This window comes from Panicum virgatum, chromosome 8N, assembly GCF_016808335.1.
Source record: "Panicum virgatum strain AP13 chromosome 8N, P.virgatum_v5, whole genome shotgun sequence".
Taxonomy (NCBI): domain Eukaryota; kingdom Viridiplantae; phylum Streptophyta; class Magnoliopsida; order Poales; family Poaceae; genus Panicum; species Panicum virgatum.
The window spans coordinates 8,412,894-8,437,591 of record NC_053152.1 but is presented as its reverse complement, the minus strand read 5'-3'; the positions used below and the strand labels follow the sequence as shown (position 1 = coordinate 8,437,591).

General features: G+C 45.2%; 1 protein-coding gene across 1 annotated transcript; it reads right to left on the bottom strand.

Annotated features, from left to right (window-relative positions):
- Positions 1-1,228: 1,228 nt before the first annotated feature.
- Positions 1,229-23,895, bottom strand: LOC120684742. The gene is made up of 4 exons (XM_039966626.1): positions 23,638-23,895; positions 2,953-4,468; positions 2,843-2,919; positions 1,229-1,237 (listed from the first exon to the last, which is right to left on the bottom strand). Exons 1-4 carry the CDS (start codon positions 23,893-23,895, stop codon positions 1,229-1,231), a joined length of 1,860 nt encoding a protein of 619 aa, XP_039822560.1.
- Positions 23,896-24,698: the final 803 nt, after the last annotated feature.

Here is a 24,698-nt window from a genome sequence, read left to right as displayed (position 1 = left end):
AAACAGATGCTTGTTGAGTAAATGGTTGTTTAAGCTCATTAATGAGGAGGGTATGTGGCAGAGCTTATTAAGAAAGAAGTACTTAAAGAATGAGACTATTGCTCAAGTTCAAAAGAAACCAGGGGACTCTCAATTTTGGGCTGGTCTCATGAAAGTAAAAGATTCCTTCCTGACTTTTGGGTCATTTCAGTTAAATGATGGCAATCAAATACGTTTTTGGGAAGATAAATGGATAGGTAGTCATACACTTAGACAGCAATACCCTTCTCTTTTTAATATTGTGCGGAAAAAACATGCAACGGTAGCATCAGTCTTCGATCGAGTACCTCTTAACGTGTCCTTTAGACGAACGTTGACAGGTCACAATCTATATTTATGGCATGATTTGGTTGCTCGCATTAGTCATGTTCAGTTAAATAATAATGCTGATGCCTTTCGTTGGAATCTGACTCAAGCCGGTACGTTCACCGTTAGCTCAATGTATAATGCACTTATTAGCAATGGTAATGTATAGTTTGACAAACATCTGTGGAAATTAAAGATGCCCCTGAAGATTAAAATTTTTATGTGGTACCTAAAAAGAGGTGTTATCCTTACTAAAGATAATTTAATAAGAAGGAACTGGAATGGTAACAAACTGTGCTGCTTTTGCTCTAGTGATGAAACTATTCAACACCTCTTTTTTGACTGTCATGTGGCCAAATTCCTGTGGCGAGTTGTACACTATACCTTTGATTTAACTCCACCTCAAAGTATTACTCATTTATTTGGTAATTGGCTTAGAAGGGTGGGAACCAAGTTAAAACGAAAACTGCTAACAGGAGCATCTGCTTTATGTTGGGCTATCTGGCTTAGTAGGAATGACATAGTGTTTAACAGATCACCATCTAAAACTTACATGCAGGTACTTTACCGGGGCACACACTGGCTCAGGCTATGGGCTCTGCTACAAAGGTGTGATGAAGACAAGGAGGAGCTACAGGAGGCGTGTCGAACCATGGAGGTTCTGGTCATGCAGATCTTTGCCAACCATGGTTGGAAATTTAGTAATAGAATTTGCTCTTAATAAGTGTTTTCAGCAAACTGTTGGCTGGCTGCAAAATTCTTGCTTAGTCATGTGTGAGTGATTGCAGTCCTTCGGGCTGCAAACTTTGTTTTGGCTGTAGCCTCTCGAGGTCAAAGCCGGATACTATTTCCATTATCTAAAAAAAAAAAAAAAGAGACAGCACTACTGAGCCTGAAAAGATAAATGAAAATGAGAGAGAATGAGCTCCAGAAAGCCTAATTATTTTTTTGAAATATTATGTTTTTGAAGAATGCGTTGATGTCTGAAAAAACATTATATTATATATTGGAGCGTGGTGTGTGGCGCGGGTGCAGCTACAGCCCACTATGTGGGGGCAGCGTGGGGTGCAGTCTGGGTGGCAGCCCTCATCCTCCTGCTCGGCTGGCCTGGTCGCCACCGCTGATAGCAACGCCGCTACAGCGGTGCCGATGCAACCGCCCCTTGCCAAGCTTGACTTTTGGAAGGTCTAGCTCCCCGCCAGCCTCCTGGTGCCGCTTGGCTACTCCGAGTTTGCCATGTAGCAGCTGGAGGATTAGCCACCACGCTTGGGTCGCCAGTGATGGCGAATGAGGAGATGGTTGTGGGGCAAGGAAGGCGACACGGATTTCCTATGCAGGTGCGCAGGTACGCACCCTTTATTTGCCGTCCATATTTGCTTTAAGATTCGTGCAGCTTAAGTGCTCACCCACGTAATGACCTTGGTTGTTGGTTGGTCATAAGCATTAACAATGTAAGCCTGAACCCCACGGGCGATAGGTTAACTGGTTCCGGGGCCATTACAGGTCCGTTCGACAGAGGGGCCCATGAATCAACAAATTGGTATTGGATACTAATAGCAGGGCCAGCGCCTACAAAGAAAACAAAGTCTAATAAGAACGAACCATAAACTATAAATCCGAGCCTAAACTCTAAAACCATAAACTGTAAAATATAAAATGAAACCCTAAATCTCATACCTTAAATCATAAACCGGTAAAACCTAAACACTAATCGCGAAACCTAAACTCTAAAACCCATGAATCATAAACTCTAAGCCCTAAACTGTAAAACATAAATCAGAATTTAAACCCCGGACCCTAAACCCTAAATGCTAAACTCATAAACTCTAAATAATAAACTAGAACTCTAAACCTCGTTCCCTCAAACGCTAAATCCATAAACCCTAAACCTTAATACCTTAAACCCTAAACCCTAAACTCTAAACCCGGGATCCTAAACTCTAAACACTAAACTCATAAACCCTAAATAATAAACTAGAACTCTAAACCTCGTTCCCTAAATTTCAAACCCTAAATTCATAAATCATAAACCCTAAACACTGAACACTAAACTCGAAACCATAAACCGCAAAACATAAAATGGAATCATAAATCCGAAACATTAAACCCGAACTCGAAACTCCGAACCCTAAACTCTAAATCTTAAACCCTACATACTAAACAGTTTGGTGCTGCCGCGTTCGCGCGCATGCATGTCTTGGGAGGCAAGACGCTAGGCCGCCAGCCTCCTAATCCCCACTCCTTGCTTGTAACGCCTAGCCAACGCAGGGCAGAATAAAATTTCCAAACTATGGAGAGCGGTTAAGTGTTGGATGGACTGAGGCAGGCACTGAAGAGCAGAGCAACCATAGATCTGAAGCCGCCGAAGCGCAGATAGTTGCCCGATGCCCTCTGGCAGCTCGACCAGCGCACGGCAACATGTCAATTCGAGAGATTCAAGGGAGGTGAGGTGCTGAATTGCGTCAGGCAGCATCTTCAGATTGTGACACCCGATTGCCAGATCTCGTAAGGAGCACAGTTCTCCCAGCTTAGTATGGTGCCGCAATAATTCCCAGTCAGATGATGATCCTACTATTCCGTGTAGTTGCAGTTCTCTAAGGTGAGGGACTGCTGAGTGCAGGCTGCTGGACGATGAGGATTCATTGGAAGGTGATGGAAGCAGACGAGAGAAGTTACTTGGGGATAACAGCTGAAAGTTGCTTTCACGCAAACACAGCTCCTCCAGCCATGGTGGCAAGTATGGCTTCACAGTACTCAATTTCGGGCAGTTCTCTATGTATAGGTTGGATAGGATTGGAAAGCAATATTGTGCACTTAATTCCACCTCTTGAATTTCTATACCGCTTGCTATAGTCCACAGCTCCTCTAAACTTGCCATTTCCGACAGTTTGAGGGACTTCAGCGAAGGAAATCTCACAAGTCCTCGCATATGCTTCAAGTTGGGAGACTGAAATAGTGTCAGATATGTTAAAGACAGGTACTGACAAGGACCTGTTTGCTTTAACGTAGTGCCTTCAGAGTAAGAAGAACCATTCTGCTCCATCAACCACCGTGGCAAACAAGGACCTTGGTAACGACAAATTACCAAGCTCTCAATTTGCGATGGTGGTTCAAGACCACTCAGCACACCCTGCTCTTGTTCCACATCTGAAGCTAACTCTTCTTCTCCTTCACTCAAAGACCAGTCCAAAACCAGATTCTTTATGCCATTCTTTTGTTTCAAGCAAGCCTTCTCAGTATCACATGGATCCTTCACGTACTTAAGGTTTCTAATTTCCAATTCACCACTTAGCATATCAAGATTTTCAAGCTCCGAGATTCTCGCATCATCTCTACCACACCCGACAACAAACAAGCCCAGCTGTGTTAAACGGGTCAGCTGTCCAATACCTGACGGCATGCAACGCAGTTTGCTGCAACCCTTTATGTTCAAAACTGCAAGTCTTTTCAAGTTACCTATACCTTTAGGCAGCTCCACTAGCTCAAAGCACTCTTCAAGGTTTATACACTCTAGAGTATCAATTGTAGTAATCCATGGAGGTAGCAAGGTAACTTTGGTGTTAGAAAGATCAAGTGTACACAACAGTGGGCATGATAATGTGCTTGGCAGTCCCTGAAACTCTGTAGCATTAGCTAAGTTGATTGTCTGCAAGTTGCTGAAGACCCCGGCGAATTCTGATGGAAATTGTTTCAGAAAGTAACACGAAGATATATGAAGGCCCCTCAAGTTTTTAATTTTACATATGGTGCCAGGTGTCTCTCTGAATTTTTCACAATGATACAGAATCAAGGATTGAAGGTCTCGACAATCACCAATTGACTGAGGTAAACTGTCAAGATCATAAGCAAAATTCAACTCTAGAATTCGGAGCTTCTTAAGCTTGCCAATAGATTCTGGTAATGCAACAAGACCTTTGCACGTGATTAAATGAAGTGACTGCAAGTTCCAACAACTTGAGATGGCTTCTAGAAATTTTGTGCAATCAAGGTTATGAATTTCAAGATATCCGATATATTCAAATTTCAGTGTAAATTGGGGAAATGGAGTGTTTTCTGTGTAGTCCAGAACAACACTGCGGACACTGGAGCTCGTCTTAACTGGTTTATCAAATATTGGATTACTCTAGAATTCGGAGCTTCTTTAGCTTGCCAATTGAAGTGCATCTAGGCCGATAGATGTAATGGTAAGTTTCGGTGATTAATGACAACCGTATGCGACTAACGTGTGTTTTGAAGGAAAAATTAATGATTAATTTAGTCTCATATGAAATGCGAAAAGAGACCCCTCAATTCGGATCAACCATGCGTGCCAAGGACTCAATTCTAAAGGTTAAGGACCTTTCTAGTCTCAAGTGTCACAAGGAGATGAAGGACACTTGATTTAGATAGGGTTTATAATTTTTAGTTCTTGACCGTACTATTAAGAGGGGTTCATGAGTTAGTAGCTTGATCAATATTGAGTTGGCCTTAGAAATCATGCACACTCGCTCAAAAACAGCCCAAGATGGTCAATAGAAGTCAACACAACACTTGGAAGAAGAAACAATCGAAGTTACATTCGAATCCAAGTCAACTCAGCTGAAAACAATGAAAAACAGCAGCACCAGTTGAACCGGTGCCCCAGCGTCGGAGCATCCGATGCTTGGCGGAAGGACCGATGCCCTGTCGGTCTATCTTCTCGGGATGAAGGCAGGAATCAAGTCAAGAACTCTATAGCACCGGTTGAACCGACGGTTCAGAATCAAAGCACCGGTGCATTAGATGTACCTTGTTCCAGAGAGCATGTTTTGGTAGACTTCAACTTCTCTTCAGCACCGGTTAAACCGACGGTTCAGAATCAAAGCACCGGTGCATTAGACGTCCTATGTTCCAGAGAGCTTGTTTGTGTTGATCAGTGAAACTCTTCAGCACCGGTTGAACCGATGCCCCTACGGAGCATGCACCGGTGCATTGACGCAAGCCTGGATACTGTGTCAGAACCCCAACGGCTACAATTTGGACACAGAGAGACTGGTTGAACCGACGCCTCAAATCTGACACCCATCGGTTCTTCCGGTGCTCACGTTTTTTCTGCAGTGGACTTCCAACGGCTATGTAACTCCTTCCACTCTATATAAGGGCACCCCATGGCTCATTTCAGTTGCCTTTGACACCCTGAATACTTGAGGCCACCCTTAAGAAGAAGAGAAAGTGCTTTGAGCAAACAAGAGAAGATCTAGCACTTTGTTTGTGCTCCAACCTTGAAGAATCCATCCTTTGCAAGTGTAGCAAGTGTGCTTGAGCTAGGGCCAACTGAGTGTAGGTCAAGTGAAGGCTTAGGAGCTTGTTACTCTTGGTGTTTGACGGCACCTAGCCGGTCTTGGTGATCGGGAGGTTCTTGGTGAGCTCTTGGTGTTTGTGGGAGCCCCAAGACAAGAAGATTGTACACGGTGTGAAGCTCGCCGTTCCGTAGATGGAGAAAGAGCGTTCTTAGTGATCACTTGCTCCTTGGTGAAGCAAGGGAGGTATACCCTTTGTGTGGGTGCTCCAACGTGGATTTGGGGGGAGCGTTAACTCCTCGATACCACGGGAAAAAATCTGGTTGTCTCGTGTCTCTTACTTTTATTTCAAGCAATTAAATCCTTTTGTTGTTAATCTTGTCTTTGATTGCTTGTAGTTTGACTAGGACAACTTGCATGGTAGTGTGATCGTTTGCTTAGGTTTTGTTCTTGCTAGTGTGATATCCTTTAAGCAACATGATCATGATAGTGTGGTTACCTACCTAAGGACCTTGTGCTAGCATGCTCTAGTGACTAGGTTTCAAATTTATAGATTGGGCAATACTAGTCTAGGTTAAGGACTAGATAGAAATTTGAAAAAGTCCCAATTCAACCCCCCCTTCTTTGGCCACGATCCTTACAATTGGTATCTGAGAAAGGGCTCTCTAATTATGCTTAAATTCCTAGAGTATGGCCGGGGGAAGTGGTGGTCCACCCAAGCTCAATGGGAGAAACTATGCTTATTGGAAAGCTCGCATGGCGGGTTACCTTGAGGCTATTAATCCCATCGCTTGGGCGGTCACGGAGAAACCTATAGTCGGTCCTTGGAATGAAGACCAAGTTAAATATGGTGCTAGAGCAAAGAATGCTTTATTTGATGCTCTTAGTGAGGAGATCTTTGCTCGTGTTCATAGCAAAAAGACCTCTCATGAAATTTGGGAAGCACTTGAAGCTATCTATGTTGGTTCTAAAAAGCTTCGTGAAGAAAAATATCAAGTGCTTAAAGAAAAACTTAATGAATTCAAAATGCTTCCAAATGAGTTGGTTGAACAAATGTTTGCTCGATTGAATGTGCTTATTGAGGACATTAACGCTCTTGAAATTTCTCCTTTGTCTAATAGTGACATCATCCGGAAGATCCTACATTGTCTACACAAGCCCAAGTACAACATCGTCACCTCATTGCTCTATGAGAAGGATCTTGAAACGCTTGAAGTGAGTGATGTTGTTGGGAAAATTCAGTCTCATGAGATGTTCCTCTTGGGAGAAGTTGATCCACCGCAAGACAAGAGAGATCTTGCACTCAAAGCTAAGAGTGATCATAACTCCAAGAAAAAGAACAAGTGCAAAGTTCCATCACCAAGCTCAAGCGAAGATGAAGCTAATGAAGATTCAAGTGATGAAGATGGTGATGTTGAGCTAGCACTTCTCATGAGGAAGACCTCCAAGATGATATCAAGGTTGAACAAGAAAGGGTACAACTATGACCCCAAGAAAAACAAGTTTCATACCCGGAAGAGCAAGGACAATGTCAAGAAAGTTTGTTATAATTGTGGCAAATATGGTCATCTCTCATATGATTGTCCGGAGCCTTCAAAGCTCAACAAGAAATAAGAAGATGGTGACAATCAATACAAGACTTCAAAGAAAAGTCATGAGAAGAAGGATCACAAGAAGAAAGGGTCTTTCACAAGAAAAGAGAAGGTCAATGCCTTTCTTGGAGAATGGATCACGGATGGTGAATCCTCAAATGATGACTCAAGTGATGAAGAATCCAAGAAAAAGATTGTGGGGATTGCCATGCATGATAATGAAGATGATGGTGATGAGGCACCTCTACCTCCACCACCAATGTGCTTCATGGCAAGAGGTAACTCCAAGGTGAGTGATAATGATGACTCCTCTAGTGATGAAAGTGAACATTGCTTATGTCCTAATGAAGTGCAAAACATCCTAGATGAGTACCAACAAGTGATCAAGAAGTACAAATCAAAATGTAAAGTTCTTGAAATTGAATATGCCAAGCTTAAGGCCTCAAATAATGAGTTGATTGTTAGGCATAATGAGGTAGTACAAACTCATGATTCAAGCATTGTTCCTAGCAACCAACTTAAAGAGGAGCATGACAAGCTACTTATTAAGCATGATGAATTAAATGTTAAATATGAGGAAGTAGTTGTGCTTAACAAGTCACTTACTTCATGCAACAAGAAGCTCAAGCTTGATTATGCTAACTTAAATATGAAATATCAAGAACTTGACCTTGCCTTTGATGATTTGGATGAAGAACTAAAAGAAATTCAAAAGAAAGTCATCAAAGTCAATATAGCTACTTCTTGTGATGATCTTGTGGAGTTGCCTCACCCTATTACTTGTCATCATGCTTCTCCTTCTTGTTTAAAGACTAACCATGATAAGGAGAAACAACTTGAGGAGGAACTTGAAAGCATGACAAAATGCATGTTCAATGTGACAAGAGGAGAATACTTGCATAAGGAGATTCTCTTCCACAATGCAAGGCACTTTGGGACAAATGGACTTGGATCATTTCCCAACCCTCCGGAAAATTGTCCCAAGTCGTCGGAGCTCATGGCATGTTTCAACAAGGAAGTTGGCTCATATTGTCAATATTGTCAAGTCACCGGGCATCATACAAGGGAGTGTCCAATTCCCACTCGTCCACCTCCTACCTTGCCTCCTAATTACAAGTCTCAATTCAATGAAAATCATTTCTTGTTAAGTAAGCTTAAAAGTGGCAAGGTTAAGGCAAAGTTTATTGGCACTCAAATTAAGGGAAAGCTACCACGCCAACTATGGGTTCCTAAAGCTTTAGTAACTCATGTCAAAGGACCCAAACTTGCATGGGTTCCCAAACCTCAAAAGTGATTCATTTGTGTGTAGGTGAACTACAAAGCCGGTGGCAAGCATTGGGTGTTTGATAGCGGATGTACACAACACATGATCGGCTATGTAAAGATGTTCACCTCACTAGATGAAGATGTGGGCGATTATGAACATGTCACCTTTGGTGACAACTCAAAAGAAAAAGTGGTAGGTTTGGGTAAGGTAGCCATTACCAACGATCTCTCTATTTCTAATGTGTTGCTTGTTGAGTCGGTTAGTTTCAATTTGTTTTCTATTGCTCAACTTTGTGATTTAAGACTAATATGCACCTTTAGTGATAGTGAGGTTATAGTGACAAGCAAGGAGGACAAGAGTTTAATATTCAAAGGATTTCGACATGGTAACATTTACCTTGTTGATTTCTCATCTAATGATGCAAGCTTGGCGACATGTCTCTTCTCCAAGAACTCCATGGGTTGGCTTTGGCATCGCCGCATTGCTCACTTTGGCATGAGCCAACTCAAGAAGTCTTTCAAACGAGGTATGGTGGTTGGTGTTAAAGCTGTTACATTTGACAAAAACAAATTGTGTAGTGCTTGTCAAGCCGGGAAGCAATTTGCATCATCACATCCCATGAAGGCTTATTTGTCAACATCAAGAAGCTTGGAGCTACTACACATGGATCTCTTTGGGCCAACCACCTACAAAAAGTCTTGGCGGTAATCTCTATTGTCTTGTAATTGTTGATGATTATTCTAGATATACTTGGACTTTCTTTTTAGAGGACAAGAGCAAGACTACAGGGATCTTCAAGATTTTTGTCAAGCAAGCTCAAAATGAATTTGAGTCAAGTGTTGTGAAGGTCCGGAGTGACAATGGCACGGAGTTTAGGAACACTCAAGTAGAAGAGCTTTGCAACGACTTGGGGATCAAGCATGAGTTTTCATCAACATATACACCCCAACAAAATGGAGTGGTGGAGAGGAAGAACAAAACATTGATCACTCTTGCAAGAGCAATGTTGGATGACTATGGTATCTCACAAAGATTTTGGGCGGAAGCCATCAACACCGCATGCCATGCATCCAACCGAGTTTATCTTCACCGCTTCTTGGGAAAGACACCCTATGAGCTTCTCATTGGGAGGAAGCCCAACATCTCCTACTTCCGGGTGTTTAGTTGCAAATGCTACATCTTCAAGAAAAGGAAGCACCTAGGCAAGTTTGAAAGTAGATGTGATGTTAGTTTTCTAATTGGTTATTCATCAAACTCCAAAGCATATCGAGTATTCAATAGTGCTACAAGCAAGATTGAAGAAACTTGTGATGTGGAGTTTGATGAGACTAATGGCTCCCAAGGGGAAGTTTTCTCTTGTGATGATGTAGGTGATGAACCACTTCGAGAAGTCATGAAGAACATCACTATTGGGCAAGTCAAGCCAAAAGAGGAGGTAGAAGAGCTACAAGCCTCATCCACTCAAGTTGAAGTCACTTCCAAGGGTGACTCAAAGGATGAAGACAAGTCTACATCATCCCATCACCATGATGAGTCATCCGATGAAGAAGATGATGCCTCACCTCCCAAGATGAACAAGTGGTTGAAGAACAACTTCCATTTGATGACACGCACATCACAAGTGAACAAGCCCAAGCTCAAGATCAAGATGACGAATCACTAGAAGAATCAACATCTCAAGCACAAGAGAGGCTTACAAGAACTTCAAGAAATCATCCCATTGACTTGGTCATGGGTAACCTCTCTAGTGGAGTAAGAACTCGAAGACGTCAATATGCCTCTTTTTGTGAACATTACTCGTTTGTTTCTTGCTTGGAACCCACAAATATAGATGAAGCTCTTGAGGACCCGGATTGGGTGATAGCCATGCAAGAAGAGCTCAACAACTTCACCCGCAATGAAGTTTGGGTTCTTGAAGAACGTCCTCAAGACAAGAATATCATTGGTACCAAGTGGGTCTTCCGCAACAAACAAGATGAGCATGGTGTAGTGATTCGCAACAAGGCAAGACTTGTGGCAAAGGGCTTCGCACAAGTTGAAGGGTTGGATTTTGGTGAAACATTTGCCCCCATTGCAAGACTTGAAGCCATCCGTATCCTTTTAGCGTATGCTTCACATCATAACTTGAAACTTTTTCAAATGGATGTGAAGAGTGCGTTCTTAAATGGCTTGATTAATGAGTTGGTGTTTGTTGAACAACCTCCCGGGTTTGAGGACCCTAGATATCCTAACCATGTTTATAGGTTGCACAAGGCGCTCTACGGGCTCAAGCAAGCGCCAAGGGCTTGGTATGAACGCCTTCGTGACTTTCTTCTCAACAAGGGCTTCAAGATCGGGAGGGTGGATACAACTCTATTCACAAGAATCATCAATGAAGAACTATTCATATATCAAATTTATATTGATGATATCATTTTTGGTTCAACTAACCCCACTCTTTGCAAAGTATTTGGAGAAATGATGGCTAGGGAATTTGAGATGTCCATGATCGGTGAGCTCAATTTCTTCCTTGGATTTCAAATCAAGCAATTGAAGGAAGGGACTTTCATCCATCAAGAAAAGTATACAAAAGATATACTCAAGAAATTCAAGATGGATGATTGCAAGTCGATCAAGACTCCAATGCCAACTAATGGACATCTTGACTTGGATGAGGGAGGTAAATCGGTTGACCAAACTCTCTATCGTTCTATGATTGGGTCGCTTCTTTACCTAACCGCATCTAGGCCCGATATCATGTTTAGCGTATGCATGTGTGCCCGCTTTCAAGCTAATCCTAAGGAATCACATATTAGTGCCGTTAAGAGGATCCTTAGATATCTCAAGCATACAGCTAGCATAGGCTTGTGGTACCCCAAAGGCGCTAGTTTTACACTTTTGGGATACTCGGATTCGGACTTTGCCGAATGTCGTGTTGATCGCAAGAGTACATCGGGTGGGTGCCACTTGCTAGGGCGTTCCTTAGTCTCTTGGTCATCAAAGAAACAAAATTCCGTGGCCTTGTCAACCGCGGAGGCGGAATATATTGCCGCCGGGGCTTGTTGTGCTCAAATCCTCTACATGAAGCAAAGCCTCTTGGACTATGGTGTAGTATTAGATAGGATCCCGCTCCTTTGTGATAACGAGAGTGCCGTTAAAATTACTAATAACCCGGTTCAACACTCTCATACCAAGCACATAGATATTCGCCATCACTTTCTAAGAGATCATGTGGCAAGGAATGATATACTACTTTGTGGTGTTCGTTCCGAAGATCAATTGGCGGATATCTTCACCAAACCTCTAGATGAGAGCACCTTTTGTAGGTTGCGAAGTGAGCTTAACGTTTTAGATGCTTCTAACGTCATATAAATGCCTTGTCATATAGATGCATTTCATATGTACATGTGCTAGGGGCTTGTCTAACCTTGTCAAGATAGTGATGAACATGGGTCTTGCATGAGCCGGTGGTCTTGGTTTTGCTCATGGCATGAAGAATGGTTCATCATGAAGAAGCTTGCCAAGAGTTCAAACTTGACACGATAGATTTAAATTTTTGCAATGCATGTGCTTGTCATATAGAATGCATCCATGTTTAATTTCTAGCTTTGCATTAGCATTGCATCACGTTAGTAGCATCACAAGGGAGCAAATCACACTTCGAGAAAGATATTCATGCTAAATATGATATATCATCTCCACAAGAGTGATAAGATCAATTTTGCGCTTTCATGCCTATTGAACCACGTCCTATCGAACTTAAAGTTTCAATCTCTAAGTTCATAGGCAAAGTGGCTCATACATTTGGTTTTTGTGTTTAATCCTCGCTTGGATCCTAATTTGCCTATGTTTATTTAAAAGCTTGCGAGCACTTAGTATGAGTGTTTGAGGGGTGAGGTTGTCTCTCGAAAATGGTCCAAATTGAGTGTTTATGGCTTTGGTTTTGCAAATTTGGATCAGAAGTAGAGTTTGTAGTTCAGCAGAAAATTTCCTTAACCACCGGTTAAACCGACGCCTGGTTTTACACTGCATCGGTTCAACCGGTGCTTAAAGTCTTCGTGGCTCGGTTTCTGCATCGTCTCTGGAACAAACTCCGACCGTTACACCGATGGCCACCGGTGCATCCGATGGTTGGCGGATGAACCGACGCCTTTGCATCGGTTCAACCGGTGCTACTGCATGGAGCTTTGGCCCTTGCAGCGTCTCTGGACCTTACTCCTGCCAATGCACCGATGCCCGTCGGATGTTCCGGTGCCTCAGTGGCGGATCTTCCGGTGCCCCTTTTGACCACGCTTTCAACCAAATCAGATCTGGTCAAACTCAAACCGGTGATTACACCGATGCTCTTTTCTCTGAACCATCGGAACTTCCGATGCCTTAGGGTTGGCAGGCCCGCTGGTCCTGTTTCTCTTAACCTCTCCGTGGGCCCCGCGCGTCAGTTACTGCGGCCTCTTCTTCTACCTCGCGAACCGCCGCGCCGCCACTGCTCCTCGCCCGTGCAACCCCTGCGCCTCTCCTGCGCCGCCCGTGCAGCCGCCGCTCGCGCACAGCTCCACCTGCGTCTCCGCCGCCGCCCTGCTTTGCCACCGCTCACGCGCAGCAACCCCGCGCCGCGCCTGCGCCCCCCCGTGCGCCGCTGACCGCGCGCCGCCGGCATCCAAGACCAGCACCGCTGCCTGTAGCACCAGCACGCCTTCTCCGCATGCCGTGCACCTCCATCCTCCTCTAGGATCTCCTCACGCGCCGGGAACCGAGCTCACAGTGCCCCTCCCACCTTGTGCTCTTCTGCACTCAAGGTGTTCGACAGATTGTCTCTAAGACAATTTGTGTTGTTTTCGTCGGTTTTACCTCGCTTGATCTATCAGGGTATGAACTTAACCTCCTCGACATGTGTCGTGTCTCTGTTTCACTTCAGTTACACACATGTTCACATATATCACTTATCTTGCACAAATCACACTCTTGTTCAACACTTCAGAATCTCTTTTAGTGTGATGTTTCAATGGGTATCCACTAGGCTTCATGTTTTAGACTCATATCATTCCATACTATGACAGATGGCTGGTGACAAGAAGGGCAAGGGTAAGATGGTAGCGCAGAAGAAGAAGAAGCGCACCTGAGAGGACCGCGAGCGAGAGCAAGCAGAGGCAGTTGCAGATGCAGCAGATAGGCAGGGATCGCTCAGGATCAGGGATCCTCAGGCTCAGGGGGAGCCACAGCAGTAGTTACGTCGCTCCGGACGTACTCAGACAGCTCAGACCACACCTGAGTCCCGCTTACGTCCACGGACTCGAGGTGGTGGTACTCAGAGGGGAGCAGGTCATGCACAGCAGCAGCACACCGACAGTCAGACTCAGACAGGAGGTCAGGACAGTGGTGAGGAGCTGCTCGAGGTTGAGCTATTTGATCTCAGGGGTATTCCAGGACCTAGGGTCAAGAGACTGAGATATGTGACCCCGGAGCAGTGGTTTGCCGAGCAGAGGGATATTGGAGTTGACCGTCGCTTTCACACTCTGCTCCAGGAGTCTTTTTACCACACCTACTGCCAGTTGGATATCAAGATCAGTGAGCACAAGATGCTCCACTGGGTGGCTATGCGTGTAGCAGCAGGTGGGACTCCAGTGCTTCCTCTCTTCAAGAGATATGATGGATTGCCTGCTCTACTCAGTGAGAGGTCCAGATACATTCGAGAGTGGGTTCGAGTCTTCTACGCCACTCTGTTTATTGAGGAGGACCAGCAGTTTATTGATTTCATGTTCCAGGAGAGGCACTATCGTTTGACCCGAGCTCGACTGGCTACTCTCCTTGGAGTTCAGATTGCCGAGGAGCCACACTTCGTGCACTATCAGGCTTATGGCAGCACGGTGCCTCCTCGACGTCCTCATGAATCTCACGTTCCATCTGATGAGGAGATCAGTGTTCTCTTTCAGCAGCCCTTCCTGCCTAGCACACCGAGGACTCCGGACAGGCTGACTCCCATGGCACACTCTATCCACCTAGCTCTGAGGAAGAGTCTGTTGTTCCGGATTGGATACAACAAGGGGATTACAGCTCTGCAGCAGTGGCTCTTATTGTATATCATGACAGGTCGTGACTTTGACCTAGTCGACTTCTTTATCTGCGAGCTAGAGGACGTGATTCTTGATGGGATGACAGTTCACCGTCGCCATCCGTTTGCTCATTGGATCTACTGGATTCTTGCTCAGCTCAGTCAGAATGAGTATATGGATGAGCTGGAGCACTCGAGGACACACTTCAGTTTTTACTCACCTGCTACTCCTCGAGATGATCGCCGTGGCTCGAGAGGCCAGCGCCGAGCACAGCGGGTTCTGGATGAGCGTTTCTTGGCTGAGGGCAGAGTTGCAGACGATCCGACAGCAGCCGAGGACGCTTCACTAGCAGCAGCAGAGGACCAGCTCCCACACTACCTGATCACTGACTCAGAGGACTCGGAGGATGACGAGGATTTCATTCCCATTGTTACTGTTCCTCGAGGTGCTCATGACGATGAGGCAGGATCCTCCGGTGCAGCACGAGCCCCTGCTCCTCCAGTTACCACTACACAGGTCACACAGCCAGACTCTCTTGCAGCGATACTTACTCGGCTCTCTGACCAGCAGGACTGGTTTGCTGCAGCTCAGCTGAGCATGCAAGCCATGCAGGCTCGCCAGCAGGAGGCCCAGACACTTGTTCTTGAGGGCATTCGGCAGCAGCAGGAGGCCATGAGGTTACAGCTTCAGCAGCAGTCCCAGATCTAGCAGCAGATGTTCACTTTCTTCTCGGGATGCTTTGGTCAGCTGTACCGTCACACTGGACTGCCTGAGCCTCAGCTCCCTACACCCCAGCAGCTCCAGTTCGACCCCACTGCTCCAGCTCCTCCTGTTGGCGGTTTTGTGCAGACACCCTTGTCATCCTTCCCGTTGTCACCATTTCTTCAGACCGGGTTGTTTGCCAGTCCTGTTCCTACTGCTGCTCTAGCTCCTGCTCCACAGCCTAGTGTTTGGACTGCCGAGCAGCGTGCAGAGTTTCTTAGGCAGCAGCAGATCCTACACCAGCTCCAGCACCCCTCGGCTCAGTCTCTCACTTTCGAGTCACCTTCACAGCCTGAGGTGCTCTGTCCATCCGTCGTGCGCCCCACTCAGCCAGACCTGACTCCCGTCACGTCTGCTCCTCCGACGGACTCCACGATCATTGCCGAGCCAGCTTCTACCGCTACTCCAGCTACTTCTGCTGCTCCGATGACTCCAGTCGAGCAGAAGTCTTCTTCGGTCGACGACGACTGGACGGACGACGACGCCGACGACTCCGCTGCTCAGTTTTCCACTGGACCCAGCCGGAAGACCCCGCCTTCTCCAGCTCAGGATTAGATCGCCTTTCTTTTTGGTGCTTTGTTGCCAAAGGGGGAGATAGATAGGGGGAGTAGAGATAGGGGGAGCTTGGTGGTTTGTGGCGTGATTGGATCTTCATGGTTTTTGTGTATGGACATGTTATTTGGATATTGTGTATGCTCTGTGTTGACATGTCCCTACATGTGTTTTATTTCGAGTAATGCATGCTTGTTTATCGCTTTCATTTTCTTATAGTATGTATCTCTACTTTGTGTTGTCATCAATCACCAAAAAGGGGGAGATTGAAGTGCATCTAGGCCGATAGATGTAATGGTAAGTTTCGGTGATTAATGACAACCGTATGAGACTAACGTGTGTTTTGAAGGAAAAATTAATGATTAATTTAGTCTCATATGAAATGCGAAAAGAGACCCCTCAATTCGGAACAACCATGCGTGCCAAGGACTCAATTCTAAAGGTTAAGGACCTTTCTAGTCTCAAGTGTCACAAGGAGATGAAGGACACTTGATTTAGATAGGGTTTATAATTTTTAGTTCTTGACCGTACTATTAAGAGGGGTTCATGAGTTAGTAGCTTGATCAATATTGAGTTGGCCTTAGAAATCATGCACACTCGCTCAAAAACAGCCCAAGATGGTCAATAGAAGTCAACACAACACTTGGAAGAAGAAACAATCGAAGTTACATTCGAATCCAAGTCAATTCAGCTGAAAACAATGAAAAACAGCAGCACCGGTTGAACCGGTGCCCCAACGTTGGAGCATCCGATGCTTGGCGGAAGGACCGATGCCCTGTCGGTCTATCTTCTCGGGATGAAGGCAGGAATCAAGTCAAGAAATCTATAGCACCGGTTGAACCGACGGTTCAGAATCAAAGCACCGGTGCATTAGATGTACCTTGTTCCAGAGAGCATGTTTTGGTAGACTTCAACTTCTCTTCAGCACCGGTTGAACCGACGGTTCAGAATCAAAGCACCGGTGCATTAGACGTCCTATGTTCCAGAGAGCTTGTTTGTGTTGATCAGTGAAACTCTTCAGCACCGGTTGAACCGATACCCCTACGGAGCATGCACTGGTGCATTGACACAAGCCTGGATACTGTGTTAGAACCCCAACGGCTACAATTTGGACACAGAGAGACCGGTTGAACTGACGCCTCAAATCTGACACCCATCGGTTCTTCCGGTGCTCACGTTTTTTCTGCAGTGGACTTCCAACGGCTATGTAACTCCTTCCACTCTATATAAGGGCACCCCATGGCTCATTTCAGTTGCCTTTGACACCCTGAATACTTGAGGACACCCTTAAGAAGAAGAGAAAGTGCTTTGAGCAAACAAGAGAAGATCTAGCACTTTGTTTGTGCTCCAACCTTGAAGAATCCATCATTTGCAAGTGTAGCAAGTGTGCTTGAGCTAGGGCCAACTGAGTGTAGGTCAAGTGAAGGCTTAGGAGCTTGTTACTCTTGGTGTTTGACGGCACCTAGCCGGTCTTGGTGATCGGGAGGTTCTTGGTGAGCTCTTGGTGTTTGTGGGAGCCCCAAGACAAGAAGATTGTACACGGTGTGAAGCTCGCCGTTCCGGAGATGGAGAAAGAGCGTTCTTAGTGATCACTTGCTCTTTGGTGAAGCAAGGGAGCTATACCCTTGTGTGGGTGCTCCAACGTGGATTAGGGGGGAGCGTCAACTCCTCGATACCACGGGAAAAAATCCGGTTGTCTCGTGTCTCTTACTTTTATTTCAAGCAATTAAATCCTTTGTTGTTAATCTTGTCTTTGATTGCTTGTAGTTTGACTAGGACAACTTGCATGGTAGTGTGATCGTTTGCTTAGGTTTTGTTCTTGCTAGTGTGATATCCTTTAAGCAACATGATCATGATAGTGTGGTTACCTACCTAAGGACCTTGTGCTAGCATGCTCTAGTGACTAGGTTTCAAATTTATAGATTGGACAATACTAGTCTAGGTTAAGGACTAGATAGAAATTAGAAAAAGTCCCAATTCAACCCCCCCTTCTTGGGCCACGATCCTTACACCAATAGATTCTGGTAATACAACAAGACCGTTGCAGCTGATTAAATGAAGTGACTGCAAGTTCCAACAACTTGAGATGGCTTCTAGAAATTTCGTGCAACCAAGCTTATGGATTTCAAGATATCCAATATATTCAAATTTCAGTGTGAATTGAGGAAATGGAGTGTTTTCTGTGTAGTCCAGAACAACACTGCGGACACTGGAGCTCTTCTTAACTGGTTTATCAAATTTTGGATTACCTCCAGAGATAAAGAGAGCATGGGCCTTGTGAAATGAATTCCTATGAACCTTCTCTGGACATGAAGTCGTTGATAAGTATCTGCACCTCTGAGTGTGGTTCGCTATCATATTACTAGGTGGACAAGTCACCACTTCATCCTGCAGTATGTGTCGACTGAGATCATGAATCAAATCGTGCATCTTGCATACTAGCTGTTCAGTCAGCCAGTCCTTAGAAGGATCCTGAAGAAAGCCAACTTTTACAAGAGAATCAAAGTAGCCACTTCCGATATCTTCTGGCTGCATTCCATTCATCGAATTGATGAATCCATGGGCTACCCATTGGGAAATCAAACGATCTTTGTAGATTTTTGTGCCCTTTGGGAATATAGAGCAAAGCGTGAAGCACTGCTTTAGTTCATCTGGCAGGTGAATGAAGCTCAATTTCAAAGAAGCGAACACTCTGTCTTCTATACTCTCATCCGTCCATAAATCACTCTGTCCTATGGCTTTCCATATACTTATTTTCTTGTTTTCATAGAGGATACCTCCAAGTGTTCTGATTGCTAGAGGCACCCCACTACATCTGTTCAGGATCACTTTTCCAACTTTTATATAATCAGAGCCTAAATCCTCCTCTACCCACCCAGAGCTCTTTAGGAACAAGCTCCAACTCTCAGCCTCTGATAACATCCCTAGCTTGAATATATGCCTTGATTTCATAATTTCTACAACCTTCCTATCACGAGTAGTGAGCAAAATCTTGCTTCCAACTGCACCACTCTTTAGGTGCACCATGAGTCTTTAGGTGGATCTGAGGTGGATGGAGTTGCTTAGCTAGATGGCTGGGAGACTATTTTTGCTTCTGGAGTTCTAGGCGACGGGCTCCCGGGTCTTGGTCTTCACTGTCATCTAGCTCTGAAGGCAAGGACAGAGCACGTTGCTTGGGTCCCTTTCACTGCCAAAGAACGGTCCACAAAGGAAAACGAAGCCACGGCGAGACTTCGTTGCAAAACAGGAATTCACATTTCACACTGCTGCCACACAAGTAAATAAAAGACCTCAGGGGCGAGATATTTTGCAAGAATTTCCATGAAATTTCCCAAGGACGTCAAATTCCATGAAAAGGCAGGGCCAGCTCCAAATAATACAACAGCCCTCGCCATCCAGCAATCAATTCTTGGCCCCACACGTTTGAAAGCAGAACAGTTTGCAAAAACCAGACGGCGATGGAGCAAGTTTAGATTTTAGTATTTCACTATCCAGCCGAATAAATTAACAACCATGATCGAGTAAAAACTAAACAAAAAGGCAAGGGAAACGCGATTTAACACGCGCATCTATCACGGAGAGGAAAAAATGAATAAAAGAGTTGCAAATACTGCCCGTCGGAAAGCTTACCATAAGCTGCCTACTCAGTACTCACGCTTCCTCATCGTCCAGACTAACTTGGATTACACAAGAATGCAATAATCACAATATTTTAATTCTTCAATGTGTTAACAAAAGATGGAGAGGCAACATCGACTCCTGGAGGACGCGGTCAAAATAACTGAAAGAGAAGATGCCATGAAACTTCCCTGACAACGCAAAAACCCAAGAATTTGTCACGAGAAGGACCCAGAACTGGGTCCCACAAGTTGACAACTTGCCTAAGGCCGTGTTTAGTTCGCTGGAGTGTAAACCCAAATTTTTTTTGCGACGGAATTTTACTAATTTGAAGTATTAAATGAAGTTTATTTATAAAATTTTTTGCACAGATGTATTGTAAATCGCGAGACGAATCTAATGATGCTAATTAATTTATGATTAATCAATAATTAGCGGATGGTACTGTAGCACCACTGTTGCAAATCATGGATTAAGTAGGCTCATTAGATTCGTCTCGCGATTTACAGCCCATCCATGCAAAAAATTTTGTAAATAGACTTCATTTCGACTTCAAATTAGCAAGATCCTTTGCAAAATTTTGCGTTTACAGGGTGGGAACGAAACAGGGCCTAAACACGGTTGCCGACGTGCAATCTGGATGCCAACGATAGAGAGAGGATTGATTTCGCAAAGTGACCCAATGCAGGTTGAACGGGTGAAAATTAACATTCGGATAAATATACCAGACAAGAAAGGATCAAGGACTACATAATCAGATAAACATATGCCAACAAAGACCTGTAAAATCGATTTAATTGTACATTCTGTGAAAACTAAAATAAAACTATTGGGAACGAAGACTACCGGACCACACTATGTAACGAACATGGCCCCATTAGCCTACACTAGTGGAGAACAGACCTTTTGTCCCGGTTCTCAACCCCCTTTAGTCCCGATTTTTGAACCGGGATCGGGAGGCCGAGACAAAAGGTCCCAGACTTTTAGTCCCGAGTCCAATAACCCGGACTAAAGACCATGTGCAAGGTAAAAAAATATTATGTGCAACTCAGGACTCCAACTCGAGATGTCTCACCTCACGCGTGACTTCCTTACCACCCCACCTACACTCGCGCGTGACTTCCTTACCACCCCACCTACACTGCACATGTGGCTTTGAATGAGATGCCTTTCTTTTAAACTAACCCGTGAAGCTCCCTTTTGTCCAGGTAGAAGCGACCAACCGGGACTAAAGGCCCTTTTGGTCCGGGTTGGAGCCACCAACTGGGACAAAAGGGTCATTCTTTAGTCCCGGTTGGTGTTACCACCCGGGACTAAATTTTCAGGACCTTTGGTCCCGGTTGGAGCCACCAACCGGGACTAAAGGGTGACTTTTTGTCCCGGTTGGTGGCTCCAACCGGGACTAAAGCTCCTAGATGCCCCCTAACCGTTGGACCCGGGACTAAAGCCTTCATTGGTCCCGGGTCCAAAGATTGTCGGGATAAATGTGCAGGATCAAAGGCCATTTCTGTAGTAGTGCTATTATTTCTTGTGATTTTGGTGATCGAATGACAACGCAATCAATGGGCTAACAAGTTTGTCAGATCATCTTTGTAGAATCTCAAGGTTCCATGGATGTAATCCGATGTATCCAATTCGTTGTCAAGATATCCAAATCATAGTGAAAATCCAGAGATGTCAAATGCAAATGACAGCCGTGACAAGTTGGACAAGTGGATGCAGAAAACATTGCACCAGTTAAATTAAACAGACACTAAGGCATCGGTGCACTGGATAAGTCATTACTAAGGCAAGTGCAGAACTGCCTTAGGCACCAGCTAAGCCGATGACGTCAAGTTTGAGAGCGTCGTTGTATTGGTTGGAGCATTGCTGAGCTACGAGAAGAAACCAAGTAGCACCGGTTAGACTAATGCTAAGAAAAACATGCATCGGTATATTCATGTTGTTATAATCCAGAGAGCGTGTTAGCTGAAGAAGAAGGTTATGTGGACATCGGTTGATGAGTCAGCGATTGATGAGTCAGCGATTGATGAGTCAGCTGTAGAACATGTCAGAAGGCTCAACGGCTATATGCTGGGTTAGGGTGATCGGTTGAACAGATGCCCCCCCCCCCTCAAAAATAGGCATCGGTTTAAACGGTGCTATGCTGCATTTTTGTAGCTGTTGGAGAAACGGTTCCTTTGAGTGTTTGGGCTATATAAGGGCCTCACCTTGGATCATTTGAGGTTGCTGGAGATAAGAGGAGCCTCATACACACTAGAGAAGTTTTTCAAGCCATAGAAGTGCAAAGTGATCACATCTTTAGTCCTCAACATATCCTTGAGAGTGTGAGTGAGTGTGAAAGCAAAGTTATGTGCCTTGTGTGCTGTGCTGGAGAGCTACTCAAGCTTGTATCTCGGTCCGCCGGCCCCTTGGACTTTTGGAGGCCCCCGGGCAAGTTTACGACCCTCCGGCTTGGTGTGGAGCAGTGTCGATGGCTTTGTACAGGGGACTTGGAGACCCCATTCTTAATGGAGAAGCTCCTTAGTGGAAAACAGGATCAAGGTGACCGAGGGCTTGGCGTGAGCCTTTGTGGCAAGTCAAGGTTTCCCGGAAGAGACTTGATTGCTGGGAAGAAATACTCTTAGTGAGTGCTTCAACAACATGGATTAATATTGTCTTTTGTGCGTACTGATACCACGGGATACCCCTTGTGTCTAAGAGTTTGCTTTCTCTCATCCCCTTTATGTTTCTATATTTAATACTTGCAACACGTGTGCCTTTACTTTCTTAGAGTAGCGTCAAGCTAGGATTGGTTATAGGTTTCAAAACTTGTATTAGAATGAGGGTTTCACACTAGATGAACCGTAATTACACATTTAGATAGCATGTTTTAGCTTAAATTGTGTGCAAACTAGTTGGAGCCTTGGGTTAAGGTTTTAAATTGCCTAATTCACCTCTCGTCTCTTAGGCTACGAGCACCCGATTCCTTTCACACTCGTCGGGAGCACCGGTGGTTCATTCGCTGGTGGCAGGAGACAACCGGACGCATCAAACTACTTTAGTCGGCAAGGCAAACTGGACCAGTTTTTTCTAGAAAAAAAAATACTTTTGGTATGTAGCTCTAATGTACTACTGGGCAATGAAAAATGGAGACAGAGTCCAGAACGAGCGTTAGCTCGGTTGGTAGCGCTGCTGGTGTGCAGCTTGCCCGCCACCGGGATTTTCCCCAGTTAAAATCTGCAGCCTGTCACGTGTGGAGCTGCAAAGGGATGGGATTATGAGACACCCATCGCCTAACGGAGTTATCCGGTGATCTCAAGTGTCAAGATGGACGCGATTTCTAGATCTGAATGTAGTTGTAGGTTTGTTTGTGCACGTCGAGTGTGAGTGAGGTGTGCGTGTGTAGGGTGAGTATGTGGTGTGTGAGTGAGGTGTGCATGTGTTGGGCGTGCATGCACGTGTGAACTCATACTACAGCTATACCTAGATGAGAGGCTTCAAGAAATGGAGATAGAGTCAGACCGGATGTCCCAACGGAAATTTAGATCGGACGCCCCGTGGATGGTAAAGGGGTCTAATCTTATACAGTTTTGCAAATCGGGCTGAATAGATTAAGCACCGCAATCAGCATGTAATAAGAAATTAAAAAAAGGAAGAAGGTTATGAAAGATAAAAAATACAAACGGTGAAGCAAAATAATTATGCTCAAGGGCACGAACTCCTCAATTCGTTAACTTTCTTTTGATGGAAGGTACGCACCACCTTCAATTCTGTTAGGATGCCACCTTCATCAATTTCTCCATATATTTCCTTTTATTTACTGACCACTGTCATTGAGCATTATCGTCGATATGCCAGAAATATTGCGGGTGAACGGTCACAGCAAATATTATGATAACCACCCTCTCCCCTTCTCTTATTTATTATTAACCAAAATTATTAAGTTAGCTGTTTGTGGGTTGAATTTTCTTTCTCCACACTAAAACACATGAACAATATTAGCTCTACTGCAAAAAGAGAGTAGGGGCGGGTAAAAAACTATTTTTAAGAACGGATACTGCACCAGCACCAGTCCCTGTTTTTCGCAGTTAAAAATAGCTGTTTGTAGGGGTAGATGTTATACCCGTCTCTAAAAACTCATTTCTAAGGGCGGGTTAAGGCATGACCCGTTCTTAAAAATTAGCATGCCACGATCCGTGCCTACAAATCAAATAAAACAATAAAAAATCAACCGGCAGCACGGGCTGTGAGCCGCCGCTCGGCTCCCCCGCGCCGCCGTGGGCCTCGCCGCGCACCCCACGCGCCGAGTCGCCGCGGGCCTTGCTGCGCCGGCCGCCGGTCCGCTGCCGTGGGACATGCGGCGCGCAGCCGTCGTTGCGCCACCGTTGTCGGGGTCCCTGCACGGTGACCCACTCCCCGGCACCGCGGCGGACCTGCAGGCCGCAGACGTGCTCGTCGGCGAGGAGCACGGAGAGGGCACCCGGGTCCATTGCGCCGAGAGCCCCAGTGTCAGGTCCGGCTGCAGGGTCGCGCGGCACCCGGCTTCGCCGAAAGGCCGCTGGAGGTGCACCGGCCTCGTCCAGCACCTGCATCAGCAGCTTGCACAGCTCAGGAATAGCACCCGCATCAGCAGCTCGCACAGCTCACGGACAGCACCCGCATGTCGTCCGTGGCCCCCGAGGTTGGAGACCTGCCACCTCCATCAAGCATCAGGGCCGGCAGCCTGCATGGAAGGCAGAGGGGAGGGAGAGATGGGAGAAAGAGATAAGAAAGAGACAGAGGAGAGAGGAGAGGTCGCGTGTGTGGTGGAAGACGAAGGGGGAGAAATAAATAAGGAAGAGAGAGTGTGCATGCATTGATGCTGATGACCAGCGCAGCGCCACTACTTTTCGAACTCTACAAATGATATTTGTAGGGGCGGGTGACACTATTATCCGCTCCTAAAAATAGTGTTATTTTTAGAGGCGGGTGATAGTGTCACCCGCCCCTAAAAATTCATTTGTATGGGCGGGTCAACTGCTACAGTAGTCTAGCTCTATTTGTTAGAACATGTTGCTTTTTGATCCGCATCCTTAGAAAAAATGAGGTGTTCCTATAAATCATTTTTGTAGTAGTGTAGTCTGCAAATATTTCTATAAAGTATAGCCTAGAATTTTTTCTTGTCCGCACTGCAGCGCGTGTCAGACTGCCGATCACCTTCGAGTCTTCAGGGGATAAAAAAAAACTAAGGGTGTGTTTAGTTTATTTTGCAAAATTGTGTAAAGATGTAAAGAGGGCATTTGAAGTACTAAAT

Excerpts from the sequence above, each read along its gene's own strand:
- LOC120684742 (XM_039966626.1), bottom strand. The coding sequence starts at position 23,895 with ATGGACCCGGGTGCCCTCTCCGTGCTCCTCGCCGACGAGCACGTCTGC. Across the intron at positions 4,469-23,637 it reads GCTCACAGCCCGTGCTGCCG|AGTAATCCAATATTTGATAA; the intron begins GTTGATTTTTTA and ends TCCGAATTCTAG. Across the intron at positions 2,920-2,952 it reads CAGCAGCCTGCACTCAGCAG|TAGTAGGATCATCATCTGAC; the intron begins TCCCTCACCTTA and ends AACTACACGGAA.